We start from the raw sequence: 16,072 nt of genomic DNA on the forward strand, positions 1-16,072 counted from the left end.
GAGAAGTCTATGTTCAAACAGGGATGCAGTGCATGAAGTACAGTGGAAGGAAGAGATTAGGACATTAGACTAACTATGTAGCGAAGCACGGTGCACAGATCCCCAAGTCTTCACTGACAGAAGGCGGCAGTTTGCCAAGAACAATACACGTTTATCTTTCCTCTGGTTAAATCCTTGTCAGCAACAGCTTGGAGCTCTCTGCAACACTGCAGACCTGCCTGCAGAACACCACCCTTTGCTGCTTCTTGGCAAGCCATCATTTCCCACCATCAGCCCAACCACAGGTACCTCCATGGCCTCCTGCCCAAATCAAGCCACCCCCTGACTAATGAATTGAGTACTTTTACATAGCTGTTCCTGCCTGCCGTGGTGTCCTCATATATACACTACAGAAAGATTTACCTGGCACTCCAACATGGTTTTCCACACAGCGGATGTAATTCTGGGCCTTGGGTGGGAGGTCCTCCCATTTTCGTGCACCAGTTGTGTCAGTTTTCCACCCAGGCATTGTTTCATACTCTACTTCCACCTTCTGTAGTATCTCCTGATTAGCTGTGGGAGAACAATTTTTGTCACCATTGATTGTAGCTGTTCCACCGTAAACGAACACAGCTATGGTTCTTGACCAACAAAGTCTTTTGACAACATTTAAAATCTGACATATGAAAAAACAGAATTCCTACTGGTTGGTTCATTCATTCATTCTTAATTTAGATTAATTTCTGTCACTTAGGAAGATAACTCTGATTCAAGAGGATCCAGGAATCCAGTTTCCTCTTCTAAAAACTGTAGGATGCACTCTATGTTGTCAGAAGACTACAGTACTAATTTTGAGGAAACAAATTATTGGAAGTTTACAGTAGTTCCACTTTTTGATTCAGATTTGCAGATAACAAAATAGAAGTCGTCCTGTAGACAAGGCACTTCCGTCTCAAACTTTCTTATCTTTATGGAACAGGGTTAAATCAGGCTTGCTAAAAAAACCCTAGATGTCTGCAAGCTTTTTGCCACTGGAATTCTCACTGTGTCCACAGCCAGGAACTGCCATTAGTGGTAGGAAAGCTGGCTGCTGCCAGCCCTCCCTGTGCCTCCAGAATCCTCCATCTCAACAGAACCAACCCGTCATATTGGCACAGACCGTTACAGGTATCTTGAAAACATCATTAATGTAGCATGAATCATATTGAGAGGCAAGATATATTTTTATTAACCGCAGTGGTGTTGCTGTTAACTAGAGTTATACGATGGTATACAATGAGCAGCTTTATTCTGTTTGTATCCATCTCATTTTTGCACAGCTTAAGCACTGCTTTTATTTTTGCTTTACTTCATTAAAGGCTGTTGCCAGTTATATACAATCACTGACTTGAGTCCTGATGACTTTCAGATCCCTGGTGTTGCCAATAAAAAACTCTAATGGTACAAGACATAGAGGTCCTAACACAAGATTTAATTTCCTCTGAACTTCTTGTCATCATACACACAGATGCAAGGTGAATGGAAAATGCTAATGTACTGATACAGCAGTCTTCATATTGATACTATAGTTCCGCAAATTTCTACAGAAAGTCTAGCAAAAAAGAAATCGAGCCCAACTTTAAAAAGCAAAAAGTCTTTCCCAACAGGAGTGACTTAACAGGCAAGAAAGAGAAAAATGAACATAGAACATGAACAACATACCTGGAAAATACGGAATTCTTTTTCCACCCAATTTGTAAGCAACACCAATTTTAATTTCATCAAGGACATCAAGAATATCCAGTTTTGTTAATGCCAAACTGTACAGAAAAACATTGGTTAGAGTTACACACATGATGAATCTCCTCTTTAGTACTTTCCATCTGTCTTCCCCTCCCCCCCCCCCCCCCCCCCGCCCCCTTCTAGTTTTGTATTCACAAATCCAGCTCAGGCAACCCAGCAAGCAGAAATACAGAAATACATTAAACTATTAACATTGTTAATTGAATTCACGCCTCTGGGATGAATACATGACTGAGTTACTAAGACACATTTCGAAATGCTTGGCTGTACATACAGGTGCACAGTGTTCAGCTTAGTGCATGAAAATGCAAGCTATGTAAAGTAGCACTTAATGGACTTGGTTTGGGTGACTATGTCGGCATGTCATTCACATCACTACTAGTGATTATTTCTGTTACTCCTACTGATTCACAACAACTATAAGATGGACTTACTTACTAAGATACACTTTTAAAACAGACTTCACAAGCATAATCTGCCTACTAAGATCACGTATACAGTTTCGTAGGAAGGATCCCAGCTGGACTTCCAGTGCCTGGGCTGTGCTATCAGGGTTGTCAGTTTAATGAACCTTTTTCATCTTGTGAATGAATGCACTGGAACACAAAAATGGAACCTCAAGAAGACACTATAGTATTCACTAATCAGAATAAAACTGCGTTTCTCTAGAAACAACATGCCAGACCTTGCTTGGTAAAAATATGAGGAGCTAAGGATTTAGACAGGTATGCGCATAATAGTCCATGCTAGATGTGCTCAGGAAGTGTATGATGAATGCAATGATTAAATGAAAAGACCTTTTGGGAAATAAGCAGCATAGAGCCAGTTCTTCAACTTTTTTTTTAAGTTTTTATCTCCCTGTGTTTTTTAACTGTCACAGTTACCAGAGATGACATAGTTTTGTTGACAGAAGTGCAGTTAATTGTACAGAACTGAAATGGAAGGAAAGATAATGCCTTCCTAATACTACTTCCACATAAACTAGATCTGTGTAAGTTAAAGCAAAATATAAATCCAAGTAAAAAAAAAAAGTTTAAAAACTCTTCTGATAAATTAATGAACAAAGATCACTGTTCCTTTGTCACATTAGTAGCATAAACAATATTCAGTTAAGTCTCAGTTTATAGGACATTAAAATGCCCAGCGTCATGTGTTTGCCTATATGAACAAGTTTGCCTGAATGCAGGAGTAAGTCTACACTTTATATGAACAAAACTGTAATGAAACAAGTGGCAATTAGTTATAAACTAATGGCTTGTGATAGTTACTAGCATTTTAGCATTAGACAAAAGCTAGCTTGATGGCATTATAGTCTTGAATAGTTCCTTTAAACAGCCACTTTTCCTTTAAAATATAAATTTAATATATATTTTGAATTACAAAACAATTTCTCAACCAAGTAAGTCGCTCAGTCCCAAAGAAAATAAATCTCAGCCCATTAAAAACAGAATTTATCATACATTATTAGAATTCATTAGACTACATCTTTGTAAATAAATGAACTTGTCAGGACCGGAATGAAAGCTGTGCCAGTTGCTGAACACTTTGTGTCATCCCACCTATTTCACTTAAAGAGGTAGTGGTTCCAAGTGATGCAGAATTGGTTCTACAAGTATGATCCACTAGAGTCAACCAAAGCTCAAAACCAGTGGGTTTCAGATCATGACGTAAGTCAATATGAAAGCACTGGATCAAGAATACTGGAGCAACTGTTAGAAAACTGATATACTGATCCAATCTACACTGGCCATCTGATGTAAGCAAAGTGAAAATATACATGAAAAAAATCACTGCTATGATGTTGTAAAATCACTTGATTTGAAAAAAAAAGTCAAAGGAACTAGAATATTATTAGCACTAAGACAATTCTCAGTTACCCATTGTGAATTATTTTATTGCTTAAAATGTAACACTTTACTGGACTTACATTAATGTTACCTACATATTTAATCAGCGAAGTGCAAAATTATCACTTCCAAATGTAGCGCAAAATCTGTGATGCTTACGCAGTGAATCCGTTGATCATATGAGCATATTTCAAAATGACAAGATCTAACCAGCCACAGCGTCTCTTTCTGCCTGTAGTTACTCCCCATTCATGGCCACGGGACTGTAAAAGATCTCCAATTTCCTAAAAGAAGACAGAAAGAATGCTGACTGTATTTCACTGAAAAATAGCAGGAAAACAAATATAAACAAATATAGATGAAGAGCAAGAAAAATATAGTTGTTCAAGTCTTTTTTGTAAGCAAAAAAGAAAAAAGTAAGTTTTATTAGGAGGGGCTAAGGTGGAGAATAATACTTCATGCACAGGATTTTTGTATTTCAATCACTAGCATTTCCAAAATACTTATCTCTTATGACTATTTCATGTTCCAAGGAAACACTTTTCTTCTTTGTTCATCTGATGGGAAGATTTCCATGACAATTCAGCCCTGTTTTTAATTTTGTCTGTGTTTACTTTTTCATCTGGTCTTTTGGAATCTATTGTTTTTGAGGGCAAGACTGTAAATGCCTGGGACAAGATCAATGCTCGTACAATGTCTAGGTTAATAGACTCCCTCACCATGCTTAGGGGGCTCCTAGGTTCCACCACAGTACAAGACTGCCAGCTGTTCCCTTTGGGTTGGCAGCATTCATAATGAGTTAAAAATGAAGAAGAAAGAAATTATATGCTTATGATTCATAAAACAAAAGGATATCACCAATTCCTTTGAGACATTAGAGAACGGATTTTAGTGACTAAATCCTTAAATTAGATTCGGATCACTGACCTAGAGATTGCTGTGTGCATAACAACTCATAATCAATACCCTGAGCTTTCTAGTTTCTTGATAATGAAACTAAGAAGACAGTTTAAAGAAGCAAAATCTCTCCCCTTCTTTTTATTGATCAGTTTGCGTATGACTGGCTGATGCACACACCACACTTATTCTATAAATCACACAGAACACAGTCTGTTAAGCACAGATGTTGTATCCTGTAATGTAAGATTTCTTGTGATGCACTGACAGTTCCAGTCTACAACAAACTCTCACCACTGAAATGCACCTAATTATATTACATAAAATGATGAAATCTGTTTTCACATCATTCATTACAACAGAAGTGTGGTCACTGTAATATAACATCATCACACTCATGTTTCTCTCCTCTGATAAAAAATATCTTAAGTTTATAATGAAATTCTCCTCTCTTTGTGAGTGCAATTGCTTGGCATTATTATTATGGTGCTTATTTATCATTGGTGTACCCTTAGCCCATTCCATTGACCTTATTTTTTGGCAACTGTATATACTGCATTTTGTAACATTAAACCTACATTAATCTGCTCAGTGGGAAAGGCTCCAATTCCCACCCGAGTAGTATACGCCTTCACCACACCATACACATCACCAACATGCTGGGGAGGAACACCAAGTCCAGTGCATACACCACCTACGGTGCAGTTCGATGAAGTCACGAAAGGATACGTGCCTGTCAGAAAAACACAACAGGATAACCCTGTTTCAGCAATGATAAGAAACAAAGACTGATTTTCCTTTATGACTTGTAAGGAAGTTTTCATCTGTATGCTTGGCTTTAAAGCTAAACTGAAACAGCAGCAAAAGAGCGGGGCAAAATCTTTTTACTACATGTCCCCATTTTGCTTTTAAGAGAACAAATTAAGCTGTTCTTCCCCAAACTGCTTCCTCCTGTAGTGAGTAACATGTATTTAGATTTCTAAAGCTCCACAGAAACCCCTCAAAATGAAGGATATTTTTCCACTGAAATAGCCGACATCCTGGCAATTTGTGTAAGTATATTATTAGTGAGCAAGAAGTTCACACAAACAAATAAAAAAAATATACTACTTTCTTATAGTTAAGGAGGTATCAAGTATGTGCTTCCTGTTCCAATGTGTAAGCTTTTCTGCATTCATCCTTTGCAGCTTTCACTGGGGATTGCCCACAAGGGAGAAATTAAAAAACATTGCAATGCTACTTCCATTAGGCACTGGATCTATAATAGGATGCTGCTGCTGTGTAAAGCTTTTTTCACTGTCCTGTGTATCAGAGAAAGTATTTCTGCTACATACTGAGAGCCTGGTGTAAAGGTCATAGTCTGACATTCCCAATGCTCTACACAAGTAGCTCTGAGTATCTACAGCAGTTTTTCTAAGTCTTAAGAGGTTATCCATGATCTCTACACTGACTCTGGATCGAAGAATCTCTCCAGTTCTTAATTTCATCTTCATGGAGACCTAAGTGGTTTATTTAGACTTTTGGTAAGACAGCAGAGCAGAGATCAACCGAAAAAGCTTGCCTGACAGGTTACCAGTTTAATCCTCCCTCCACCGTGGAGGAATTCTATCAGCAGCACTGCAATGAGTGCCTGGAATGTATGGCAATGTACACACACATTTAGAAGTCATAAAGACAAGAATATCTGGTGTGAAACTTCAACTCTACTGGAATAAACTTCAGTAAAAATCAGTATTTAAACCCTAAGCATGTAATCCTGTTAATGATACAGTCTCTGGCTTACTGTGCTTTACTTTTGGGAGATCTGTTCCTATTAATGGAAAGACTATTCTGTTTCTGTATTTTCCTGCTGTTTGCAAAGCTGATATAAATGCAAATCAAAATAAAATTAATCTCTTAGGAGTTAAATTCAGTTTAGAATTTAACTTACCAAAGTCAATATCAAGTAATGCTGCATTGGCTCCTTCAACAAGAATCTTCTTTGGGGAGCCATGAAGAGCTTCATACATAAAATACACACCATCTCGAACCATGGGTCTTATTTTTTCAGCATACCCCTGCAAATTTGAGTAGAAATGTCAACTTCCCCAGACAATGGCTGGAAGCAGGGAACACTGCGTTCACTTTTGAAACATGAAACATACAGATAACCCTAACACGTCAGCCTCAATAACCGTGCTTTACCTGAAAAATACAACCATAGCTTATATTCCATCGAGAACAAATCAATGTATTGAACCACTCACATAAGAAAACATGACTTGTTATCGTATTAGAATGCCATGATTTCTGTACCATTTCTATTCACAGAGATGTTGTACACCTACCTCATTTTATTGCCATAGTCTCTATACAGTGTGTCTATAGTCTAGACACACCGAGAGCGGGACTTAGAAACAGTGCAAGCTCCAAAAGAAAAAAAAAAAACAACACTACGAAAGGTAAGAGATTTTTTTAGCATCCTCTTTTCTTACATATTCATGAAAGAAGATGTTTTACTAGTGGCTCTTCTGTATTTATTTATAAAAAGACATTTTTCTTGTAACACCAGGATCTTGAAACACAGCTTCCACAAACAATTCTTCAATAAGCATGGAAGTCTCTCAGACAGACTAGATCAGTCATGGCTGGAGACTGCTAACTGCAAGTGTCACCCTGCGTTCTCTCGGCTGCTTTAATACAATGGTTATTTTAAGTCAAAAAAGTAAAATACTATAGGAGAATTAAATCATCAAAATTTATTTTAATGCCCATAATAAGAGAACATTCTATTATAAAGCATAGCTACTACTTATTAAAAAGTTTTATAAGAATGAAGAGATGCATTTTTCATTTAAAAGAATTCATTAGTTTAAAAAGTAGTAGTTCCGGTACGCTTTGTTTTTACTTTTTAAATGAAAATAAATATCACTGTTTTCTTCTATACTTTCCCTGAAATGGAATAAATATTAGAAGTGTCAAATCCTTACCTTTAGTTTTTTCAGTTGTCCTTCTACATCTATTTCCAATGTGGGAAACATTGACTTGTATTGTTGTGCCAGATTTTTAAATCTGTAAAACATTGAAATCGTATCTATGAAGAACACTCTGACTTATTGTTCGTAGAACCTTTGGCAAGAACCGAACTTATATTATACACAGTATATACTAGCGCTATAGGGAGAAAATAGCCAGAACTTCAATACCCCAACCAGTGCATTTCCCAATGTACAAAATTACGTTTTAAATGACAAGAAACTCTGTGAAGTACAGAAAACATACAGACATTCTTTCTAGTTTTCTTCTCCTTCTATACAATTTATATACAAAATTCAGACACATATTTAAAAACACCTCCTTAAAAGCAAATCTGTCAGTCAAAATATATCACTCTAACATAATATTTAGAAACGAAAATGGTCGTACCTTGAAGAAAATTCATCAAAGTCAGAAAGAAGGTCACAAATTCGAAGGCCTGTTCGTGCAGCTTTGGAAGAATATGTTGGTCCAATCCCCTTCTTTGTTGTGCCAATACTAATTAAAAAGAAATCCCCCCAACATGTATAAATATACGCAAAAATATGCTTTAGGATAAGTAGAATCATAGAAACATTTAGGTTGGAAAGGACCTTTGAGATCACTGAGTCCAACCGTAAACCTAGCATGGCCAAGTCCACCACTAAACCATGTCCCTAAGCACCACATGACAAGTAATTTTGTTAAAGTTCTTCAATATACCATATGCTGGGCAGATGATCTGAGACATAAGAACAGACTAAAGTTCTATAATAATAAATATATAGTAACTTCCTTGCTTCAGTGGATTTGCATTAAAATTGCCAATATTCATGGTATGCAGTAAAGCACTAAGCCTTGAGTCTGGCTGAGACAGGCTTAGTTAAAACTATGTGGGTATATACATACATTAAACAGTAATAATGGTTACTATACTATCCTGTGGTACTACTACATCCCTTACCACAAACAATAGGAAACAAATGCCATTTTCACATTTTCACACTTGCAGCACTGTCTAGAGTTGTAAACAACAACCAGTTCTGTGAGTGATCAAACTGGCTTCCTATGGCTTTGGCATTATTCATATAATCTCTGTCCCTATGAACTGTTGCAGCCTTTACCTTGATGAGGATAAAAATGAAACTCCTTCCCTAACCATATGCCTATTTTCACATGCATTTCAGAAATACAGTGATTTTGAGTATCTATTTGTATGTTAAGTTTGGCTGAAATTGTCCAATGGGATCAAAAACTAAAAGACTAACAGAGAGGAAAATACAGTGTGTTCACGTAAACCATTGTTCTTTCAGAAACCAGAATAATGAAGTATGAATAGTTACATACTGTGCTATAATGTAAGATTAAAATTAAAACAGAAACTAGTATTTCCATGAAGTATAAGTGAATATACAGTAAGTGGAACCTAATCGCACCAACACTTCAAACCCGATTCAAAAGAGCAGCACTATTTTGATAACAAAGTGGACAGGAAGCATCATTTTAACAGAAATTAGTTTTGAGGATTTGGTAGGAATTTCAAAATATCTCTGTATGTTGCAGAGAAAACAAAAATGGAAATATGTAAGAATTCATACCCTGCGTTTTCAGTGATACCTCAGAGCTTGTTCACTAACATAAGCAGGAGCAGAACAGAGTTGCAGAATTAGTAACATCAGCAAGGCTCTTTAGAGATACGTTGCATTTCTGTTTTCCAAAATTACATCAATTTTTCAAATTTGCATAATTATTAATGAAATGAAGATGCTGAAAATATTTACTTTTTTCCTTCTTGTGCTTGACGTTGCACTTCCTGAAGCCCATCTACAGCCTGGTGAAAGTCAAACACTGCAATGGAAAATCAAATAGACATAGTGGGAGACCAAAGGAGAAAACCATTCTTTAAATCACAGACATATGGAAAACATGTAAAACATCACTTTTTAGTGGATACAAAGTCCATTATTATGGTTCAGATACACAACACATAAAGAAGCCGTATTAGATCAAATACATGACTGCTCTGTGGAGTAATGATGTCGTTTAGTACCATGAACCAAACAATCATTTCTGAGTTTTTTCCCCCTTCAATCATCACTTACCGATATGTGCTCTATCTGATATAATCAGTCTTTTCTCCCAATCTTTTAAACCTGTCAGAAGATATAAAGAAAAGTAAAATTTCAGCTGCGTTCATTGGTCAAACTTCGAGATTTGCTTTTACTTTTTCTATGTCTTTCTTCTAGTTTATACAGCTTCTTATTAAGAAGACTGTAGACAAAATGGATAAACCATAAGTGAATATCAAATAGCAGCAATGCTTTAGTTAATAAACTTTTCTCATTTTTTATTTTTTCAACTTTCTTATTTTGCTATGGACAAAAATAATCACTACTTCTTCCTAATACCAAAACGCTGTGGCTTACACACAATTCTTATTTTAAGTAAAGATTCTTGTTCAACTCACTATACGATAAATCACTTAAAACTCAATTTGTGCCTCAGAAAATAGAGAATTTACATATATAGAATCATAAAACAATTTAAGATGTAAGGGACCTTAGAAGGTCACCTGGTCCAAAGCCTTGCTCAAAGCAGAACCAGCTGAGTTTATACTTGGGTACAGAAATGGGGATGCAGAAACTCTGACTTAAATCATCTCATTTTGAGGTCAAAGGGAGTTTTGCCACACACTTTAGGATTTTATTTTCTATCTAATGTGGTATCAAATACCATAAAACTCCCTGAAAACCCATGAAAAGATTGCTTTTGAAAATCTGTCTGGAGACAACAACACAATTCAACATTTTAAATACTGTTTTCCTCCTTATTCAAAATCCAGAATGTTATTGCACTGACTATTTATTGCCAGAAACAAAGGCTTAAAAACACCCTCAACCTGGCTGTGAATATAAAGAAAGGTTAAAAATTACTCGATACAAACCTTTCTTTTCATTCTTTTCAGCTTCTTCAAACAGGCCTGGTAAATGTATAACCACTCCATTACCTTTGGGAACATAAATGATTTATTTTAAAGCAAGAAATAAAATACTCATTCTTAGGATGCAAGGCATGTAAACACTTGCTGTTTCAAATTTTATTTAAAAAGTAAGACTAGTTTCTCACATTTCTCATAAAGTGACCTTGAGAACTTTTTGGATAAATCCTCATTTTGGCTAAGCAGCTACAAGCCTGCTAAAATCAGAAAAAACAGAGCTCGCTTGTTTCAGATGTGAATGCTGGGCCTGCTCCGAAGCCAGCAGTGGTAAGTGGATTCTTGTCTGACTTTGTGGTGGACTTTGAACCACGACTTCAGCCTCAGTTGCTTACTGGTAAAAGCTCAAAGAAGTCCGTGGCCTTACAACACCGACAAATCTGTGTGACAATATTTAAATTTTCTTCGATATTCACCTATTTGTTTTAAACTCAGCTCAAACTAGTGCTGTAATACATTAACAATGCCTTCTCCCTGCTTTTGAGGTACAGTATAGAATCCACTAGCAATACAGAGCATTACCGATGCGACATGGATTAGTGGTGTAGTGGGTTGGAAACAGTTGCTGCTTCCTTCTTGGGAACATCAGAAATATATGCAAGAGCCTGTCTCAGCCTAAATTTAGGATAACTTAAGTTATAGTCTTTACTAACTAACAAGGGAGTAAATCAGAAAGCAAGACAATACACCATATTTAGCAGAGAGAAAAAAAATACGTTTCACGTATTTCAATCATCCATTCAGAAATTATCAAATGGAACAAAACTGAAACTCCGTGACTCACTAAAACTTACACTTGTTTCTTGCACATTCTGTATCCATTTTTTCTGTCGGAAAGAATCATAATTTTGGACAAGTTAAAGCCTTAAATTTGCCTACCATTTAAATATGAATTTCGTGTCCAGTGAGCAATGTAAACTTTTTTATGATGCCATCTGCATTGAGTATCTTTACAGTGAAACACAACATCACCTTAAACAGCTGATAATGTGAACAAAAAGGAGACTGGATGATAACCTTCCAAGCAGAGCCCTGTATCTTGGCACCTATTTTTGGAAAGTCAGTAAAGAGATGCCAGAGGTAAATTATATTATTTATTTACCCTAAGTGCTGGGTTTTGTGTCCTCAAAGAATAGCATATATACTTCTGAAAGTACAAAAGGAGTGTGCAAGTAGAGGGTGGGATCCAAACTTGTCCCATAAAGTGTAAGAAAGAGTAACATGACAGAAAGAGGGGGTTATTACTTTCAGTTTTCTAGTAGCAGAAACTAAACTGACACTGAAAGTAGAATAATTCTTCATGTTAAAGCAGCAGTGAAATAAAAGTCAAACAGCTGAAGCTAAAGCAAAACTGACTGACAGTCACCTACATGTTTTTCTTTGCTTGCTACTATAAAATATGGTTCCAGCTACCCATCATATAATGTTATTTTATTTAGTAAGTTCCAAAATTGTCTTACCAATAAAAGAAATTGCCTTTGGATTAATGATGCCGCTAGGAAACAGGTGAAAATCATATTCTTTCCCATCGACAACCACAGTATGGCCTGCATTATTCCCACCCTGCAAAAGAAAGAAACATCTGAAGATTAATGGCTTATACTACCACTCTAAACTTTCATCAGATGATTTGACAAGATCATCTTTTTTTATTTATACATTCATGTCTTAGGTCACAGTTTCTTGAGATGTTGTAGCATTGTAAAAAGGGCTCAGACAGGACAATTAGGGGGCTGAAGGACTTCAGAACTGTGCAGAATTACAAAGCAGAATGATACCACGGTGTCAAGGCAGGACTGGGGCAGAGCAAGAGTAAATGCAAGAGTGGTGGCAGAAGCTAGAAGAGAACTGAAGCTTTCTGTGAACAAAACTGGATTGAACTACCACCCATTGAGTCCTGTCTCTGATGTGCCTACACAAGCCCATCCTCTCTGGGCATCTTCTGCACATGGTCATTTCTTTGGGTTTATGCCTACAACATCCAACATTTCTTTTTGAATGGAAGGTCTTAATGCCTGCCCATCCACAAACAGCTATTGCTTCTCTAGGTGTTCAAGATGGAAGGTCTGCATAAAGCTGGGAGCACATGTAGTCTTTGCAGCTTCACAGAATCTCCCTGTCAAGGGACGATCTTCCCAATTAATACCACCAACACTTTATGGAGTCTGCTACAATTCATACCTTACACAACTGTCTACCAGATCTGAGAATGGGAGTAGATATTTTCCTCAAGAAACTGATTTTTCGCAAACAGCTCTAAAAGAGAACAATGAGACAACACACAAACTTGGGAAGAGGTAAGTAAATCAAGGTCATGAGTTGATTTGTACAGAAACAATAAAGAGTTTTAAAAATTAAAGGTCCAGCTTTCTTGACAGGCTTAATGTTTGTTGCTGTTCTGTCATGATGTAACTTTTTATCCTATTGATAACATTGGGAAATCTGCCTACTTGTCTACTCTGGTTGCTACAGGCCTTGCATTTTCCAAAATGATTACAAATCCATTACAAAGTGGATTTGATATGAGGTCTGAATGACCTAGAAGTGTCTAGAATGAGGACATCTACTGTAAGGAGAACTGAGACTGTCACTGCTAATTCACAAATAATGAAGAGTGTTGGCTGAATGAATGGAGGTGTCATATGAAAACTCTGAGAAAGGACCGTCATTTCTAAAAATTAATAATACAACACATGTTCTTCCAGAGTTTCATTTACTCATTTGCCCATTTATTTGCATGTAATATACAGGAAAATGGCAACTGATACTCCTTTCAAAATGTGGACGTATGCTGAAACATAACATTAAGAAAATAAAAGCTACAGGTTATTAAAAAAAAATCAAGTTTTTTTAAGCTGTGGGATGGAAGAAAACATTAAGAAATATGCCTTTCAACATGACAAAAGCAATTCTCATGTTTTGGAAGACGTGAGTTCAACAGTGAAGTTTAAACAGATAAACCGCTAAGGGAGAGCTGAGTAGGAGTTGTAACAGAAAAAAATTTCATTTGATTTAGCAAACTGCTAGGTAGCTCATCCTTGGGCTGGGAAGAACTCCCAAGTGTCCTGATCATGCACAGTTATAACTTGTCTAGAGAATTCTGAACAAAGCAGAACTGTCCTGGATATTTATCTTGCCTCCCAGATATAATAAGCCACTTGTAGGAACCTGGATCTAGTTAAAGGTACTGAACTATCTAAGCAGGCTAATAAATCATGCAAGAGACTCCTTTACATGATATTTAAGAGGTCTGAAACTGGATGGATCACACTGGTTGAAACACTAGTTTATTTTATGATAGTAGTATCAGGCTTGAGAAAGAGGCTAATAACTTCTTCTGAGACAATCAGCTTTGCTTTTCTGCCTACAGACAATGGCAAGACGGAAAATTTAAAAGAATTAACTCCATCATTTAACACCAATTTAATCTCTACTACAAACAACAACTTTCATGTTTCCTTAGAAAATGGGGAATCAGGCTCTTTGAAAATATTTGTTGTCACTAACACTATAGTTATATTCTGCATGTCTTAATCAACATGAATACGAACAAATGAAATCAGGCTTGAGGATTCACAATCTGGAGGTAACAGCACTCCTAAATTATAGTCAGAAGTGTTTTCTTGTATCCTGAAATTTTAGAAGGTGGGATATACTAGTATGAAAGACAGTTTATGCTTTTGGAAATTTTCCTGAACAACTGATACCCAGACAAATGCTGTTTCTTTTTTAGCAAATGCTTAAAAAGGGACTTTAATCAATCAGCTGTGAAAGCCGGCATACATTAAAAAATGCTGAAGCACAGAAACATTAGCTGATATATCCTTCAATTGCCAAAAATCTCTGAATCCACTTTCAGTCCCTCTCGACAGATAACATAAATCAATAATTCAGTGACAAAACTTATAAAACTGCACTTCTCTAATTTAAAGCTAGTGTTGACAGCTCTGGAACTGGTTTTGTACAGTGCTCATGTTGGTCTGTGTTTCCTAAACAAGTGTCTTCTGAGTGTATTTTTACAGCTCAATAATTACATTTTTACAAATAGAATTAAAGTGGTAGCAGAGCATTGAATTGCCCCACAGACACAATCAAACTTGCAAAACATGCCGCTGGTCTGATGAGATACTTTCTGTTTATTATCTGGTCAGCGCATTAATTTCTCATGTTCAGTTTCATAGATATTCTAACAGTGTGTTGGCAGCCTAATAGATCAGATATTAAAGATGTATACTCCTTTTCTAATTTTATTTGAGTTCTGAGAGTCAATATAGGGTCTGTATGAGCCATTTCCTTTGCTAGTGAAGTATGAGGGGAACCTAAACACTTGTATGGGCTTAATCTGAAGATTACATGATTGAACATGCAGAGGACTACCTCGTACACTGCAACCATGTAAGTTCCCTTCTTTTCCTCAAATGTTATTTCATTAAAGTAGTGTCAACACTAACATACCTAGTGACAGTATCCTCTGGACCCTCAGGATGCTTCCACTTGGACCAAGAGACCTTTGGTGTCTCTGCTTGGCCCTTGCTTCAAATGCAGCTCTGCATAATGAGCTTCTATTTAACATCCAGACACAGCTCAAAGGATCTCTGCTGTGCACCACTGACCTCACCTGAATTTTATTTAACTTTCATCATTTGCACTTTCCTAGGTCTCTAGAGATCATATCCACCCTCTTTTGCAGTTCTTCAAAAACTTCTCTAACGAAGGGAATGTTAAGGCAACAACTTCTGACAGATTGATCACCAGTGCCACTTTGGTACCATCTGTATTGTGAAATGATGGTACGACTATAAATAACCATCAGCATTCCAAAATCTGGGAATCCTGGGCATTCCCATTAAACTACTCTGGTGTGGGAAGTTCTGTTCCCAAGAAAGAACCATTAGGGGAGCTGTTGAAGCTCCAAAAGGCTAAGAGTGCAACTGGGATGAGAGCAGTGTCTTGAACATTAGCATCCACTTGAACCTGAACTCTTCCTTATTGCTCCTGCAGCAATTCCAACATGTTCATTAGCATTTCTGTCCCTTCTGTTAAGCCACTTTCATCTCTAGTGACTTTAACTGTACCAAATACAGGAAACCTATGAAGTACAGGTGAGTGGGGCTATCGATTACAGAAAACTGCCACAATGAAGTTGGACTTGAGAACTAGAAAGTATTAAGTATGCCAAAGACAACAGGACAGATTATCTTACTATAGAATAAAAAGACCTAAATATCATTTAGGAAGCTTATCTTCAGAGAGGACATAAGAATCCTTCCTCTGAGGCACTGCCTAGATACAGCAATGTTTTTTGACTGTGCAGCCATGGCTGTTGTTCTTCCTATCAGCTACACTGAAGTTTCAAAGCAGATAAATGCTTGTTTCTAACAGTATTTGGTAGGGGCTAAAGTTCTTCACATTTAAATCAGGCACCTAACAAAAAATAACTTTCATTGAAATCATTCATAGTTGTATCGGGTTTGCGTGGCGAGGTTTTGGTAGTAGGGGGACTACAGGGGTGGCTTCTGTGAGAAGCTGCCAGAAGCTTCCCCCGTGGCCAATGGAGCCAACGCCAGCCAGCCCCAAG

The 16,072-nt window shown here is 36.9% G+C and overlaps 1 protein-coding gene across 1 annotated transcript in view; it reads right to left on the bottom strand.

The window, feature by feature from the left end:
• ADSSL1 (adenylosuccinate synthase like 1) overlaps positions 1-12,057 on the bottom strand; it is a gene marked incomplete at its 5' end in the record, with an annotated part of 13,425 nt that extends 1,368 nt beyond the window's left edge. Inside the window, 11 exons of the mRNA XM_009707312.1 lie at positions 403-552; positions 1,681-1,778; positions 3,768-3,892; positions 5,084-5,238; positions 6,436-6,562; positions 7,475-7,556; positions 7,911-8,018; positions 9,281-9,347; positions 9,602-9,652; positions 10,444-10,506; positions 11,955-12,057. Coding sequence (XP_009705614.1) covers positions 403-552; positions 1,681-1,778; positions 3,768-3,892; positions 5,084-5,238; positions 6,436-6,562; positions 7,475-7,556; positions 7,911-8,018; positions 9,281-9,347; positions 9,602-9,652; positions 10,444-10,506; positions 11,955-12,057 — 1,129 coding nt within the window. The remainder of the gene's footprint in view (positions 1-402; positions 553-1,680; positions 1,779-3,767; positions 3,893-5,083; positions 5,239-6,435; positions 6,563-7,474; positions 7,557-7,910; positions 8,019-9,280; positions 9,348-9,601; positions 9,653-10,443; positions 10,507-11,954) is intronic.
• Positions 12,058-16,072: the final 4,015 nt, after the last annotated feature.

Source organism: Cariama cristata, unplaced genomic scaffold (assembly GCF_000690535.1).
Source record: "Cariama cristata isolate BGI_N322 unplaced genomic scaffold, ASM69053v1 scaffold42189, whole genome shotgun sequence".
Lineage (NCBI taxonomy): Eukaryota > Metazoa > Chordata > Aves > Cariamiformes > Cariamidae > Cariama > Cariama cristata.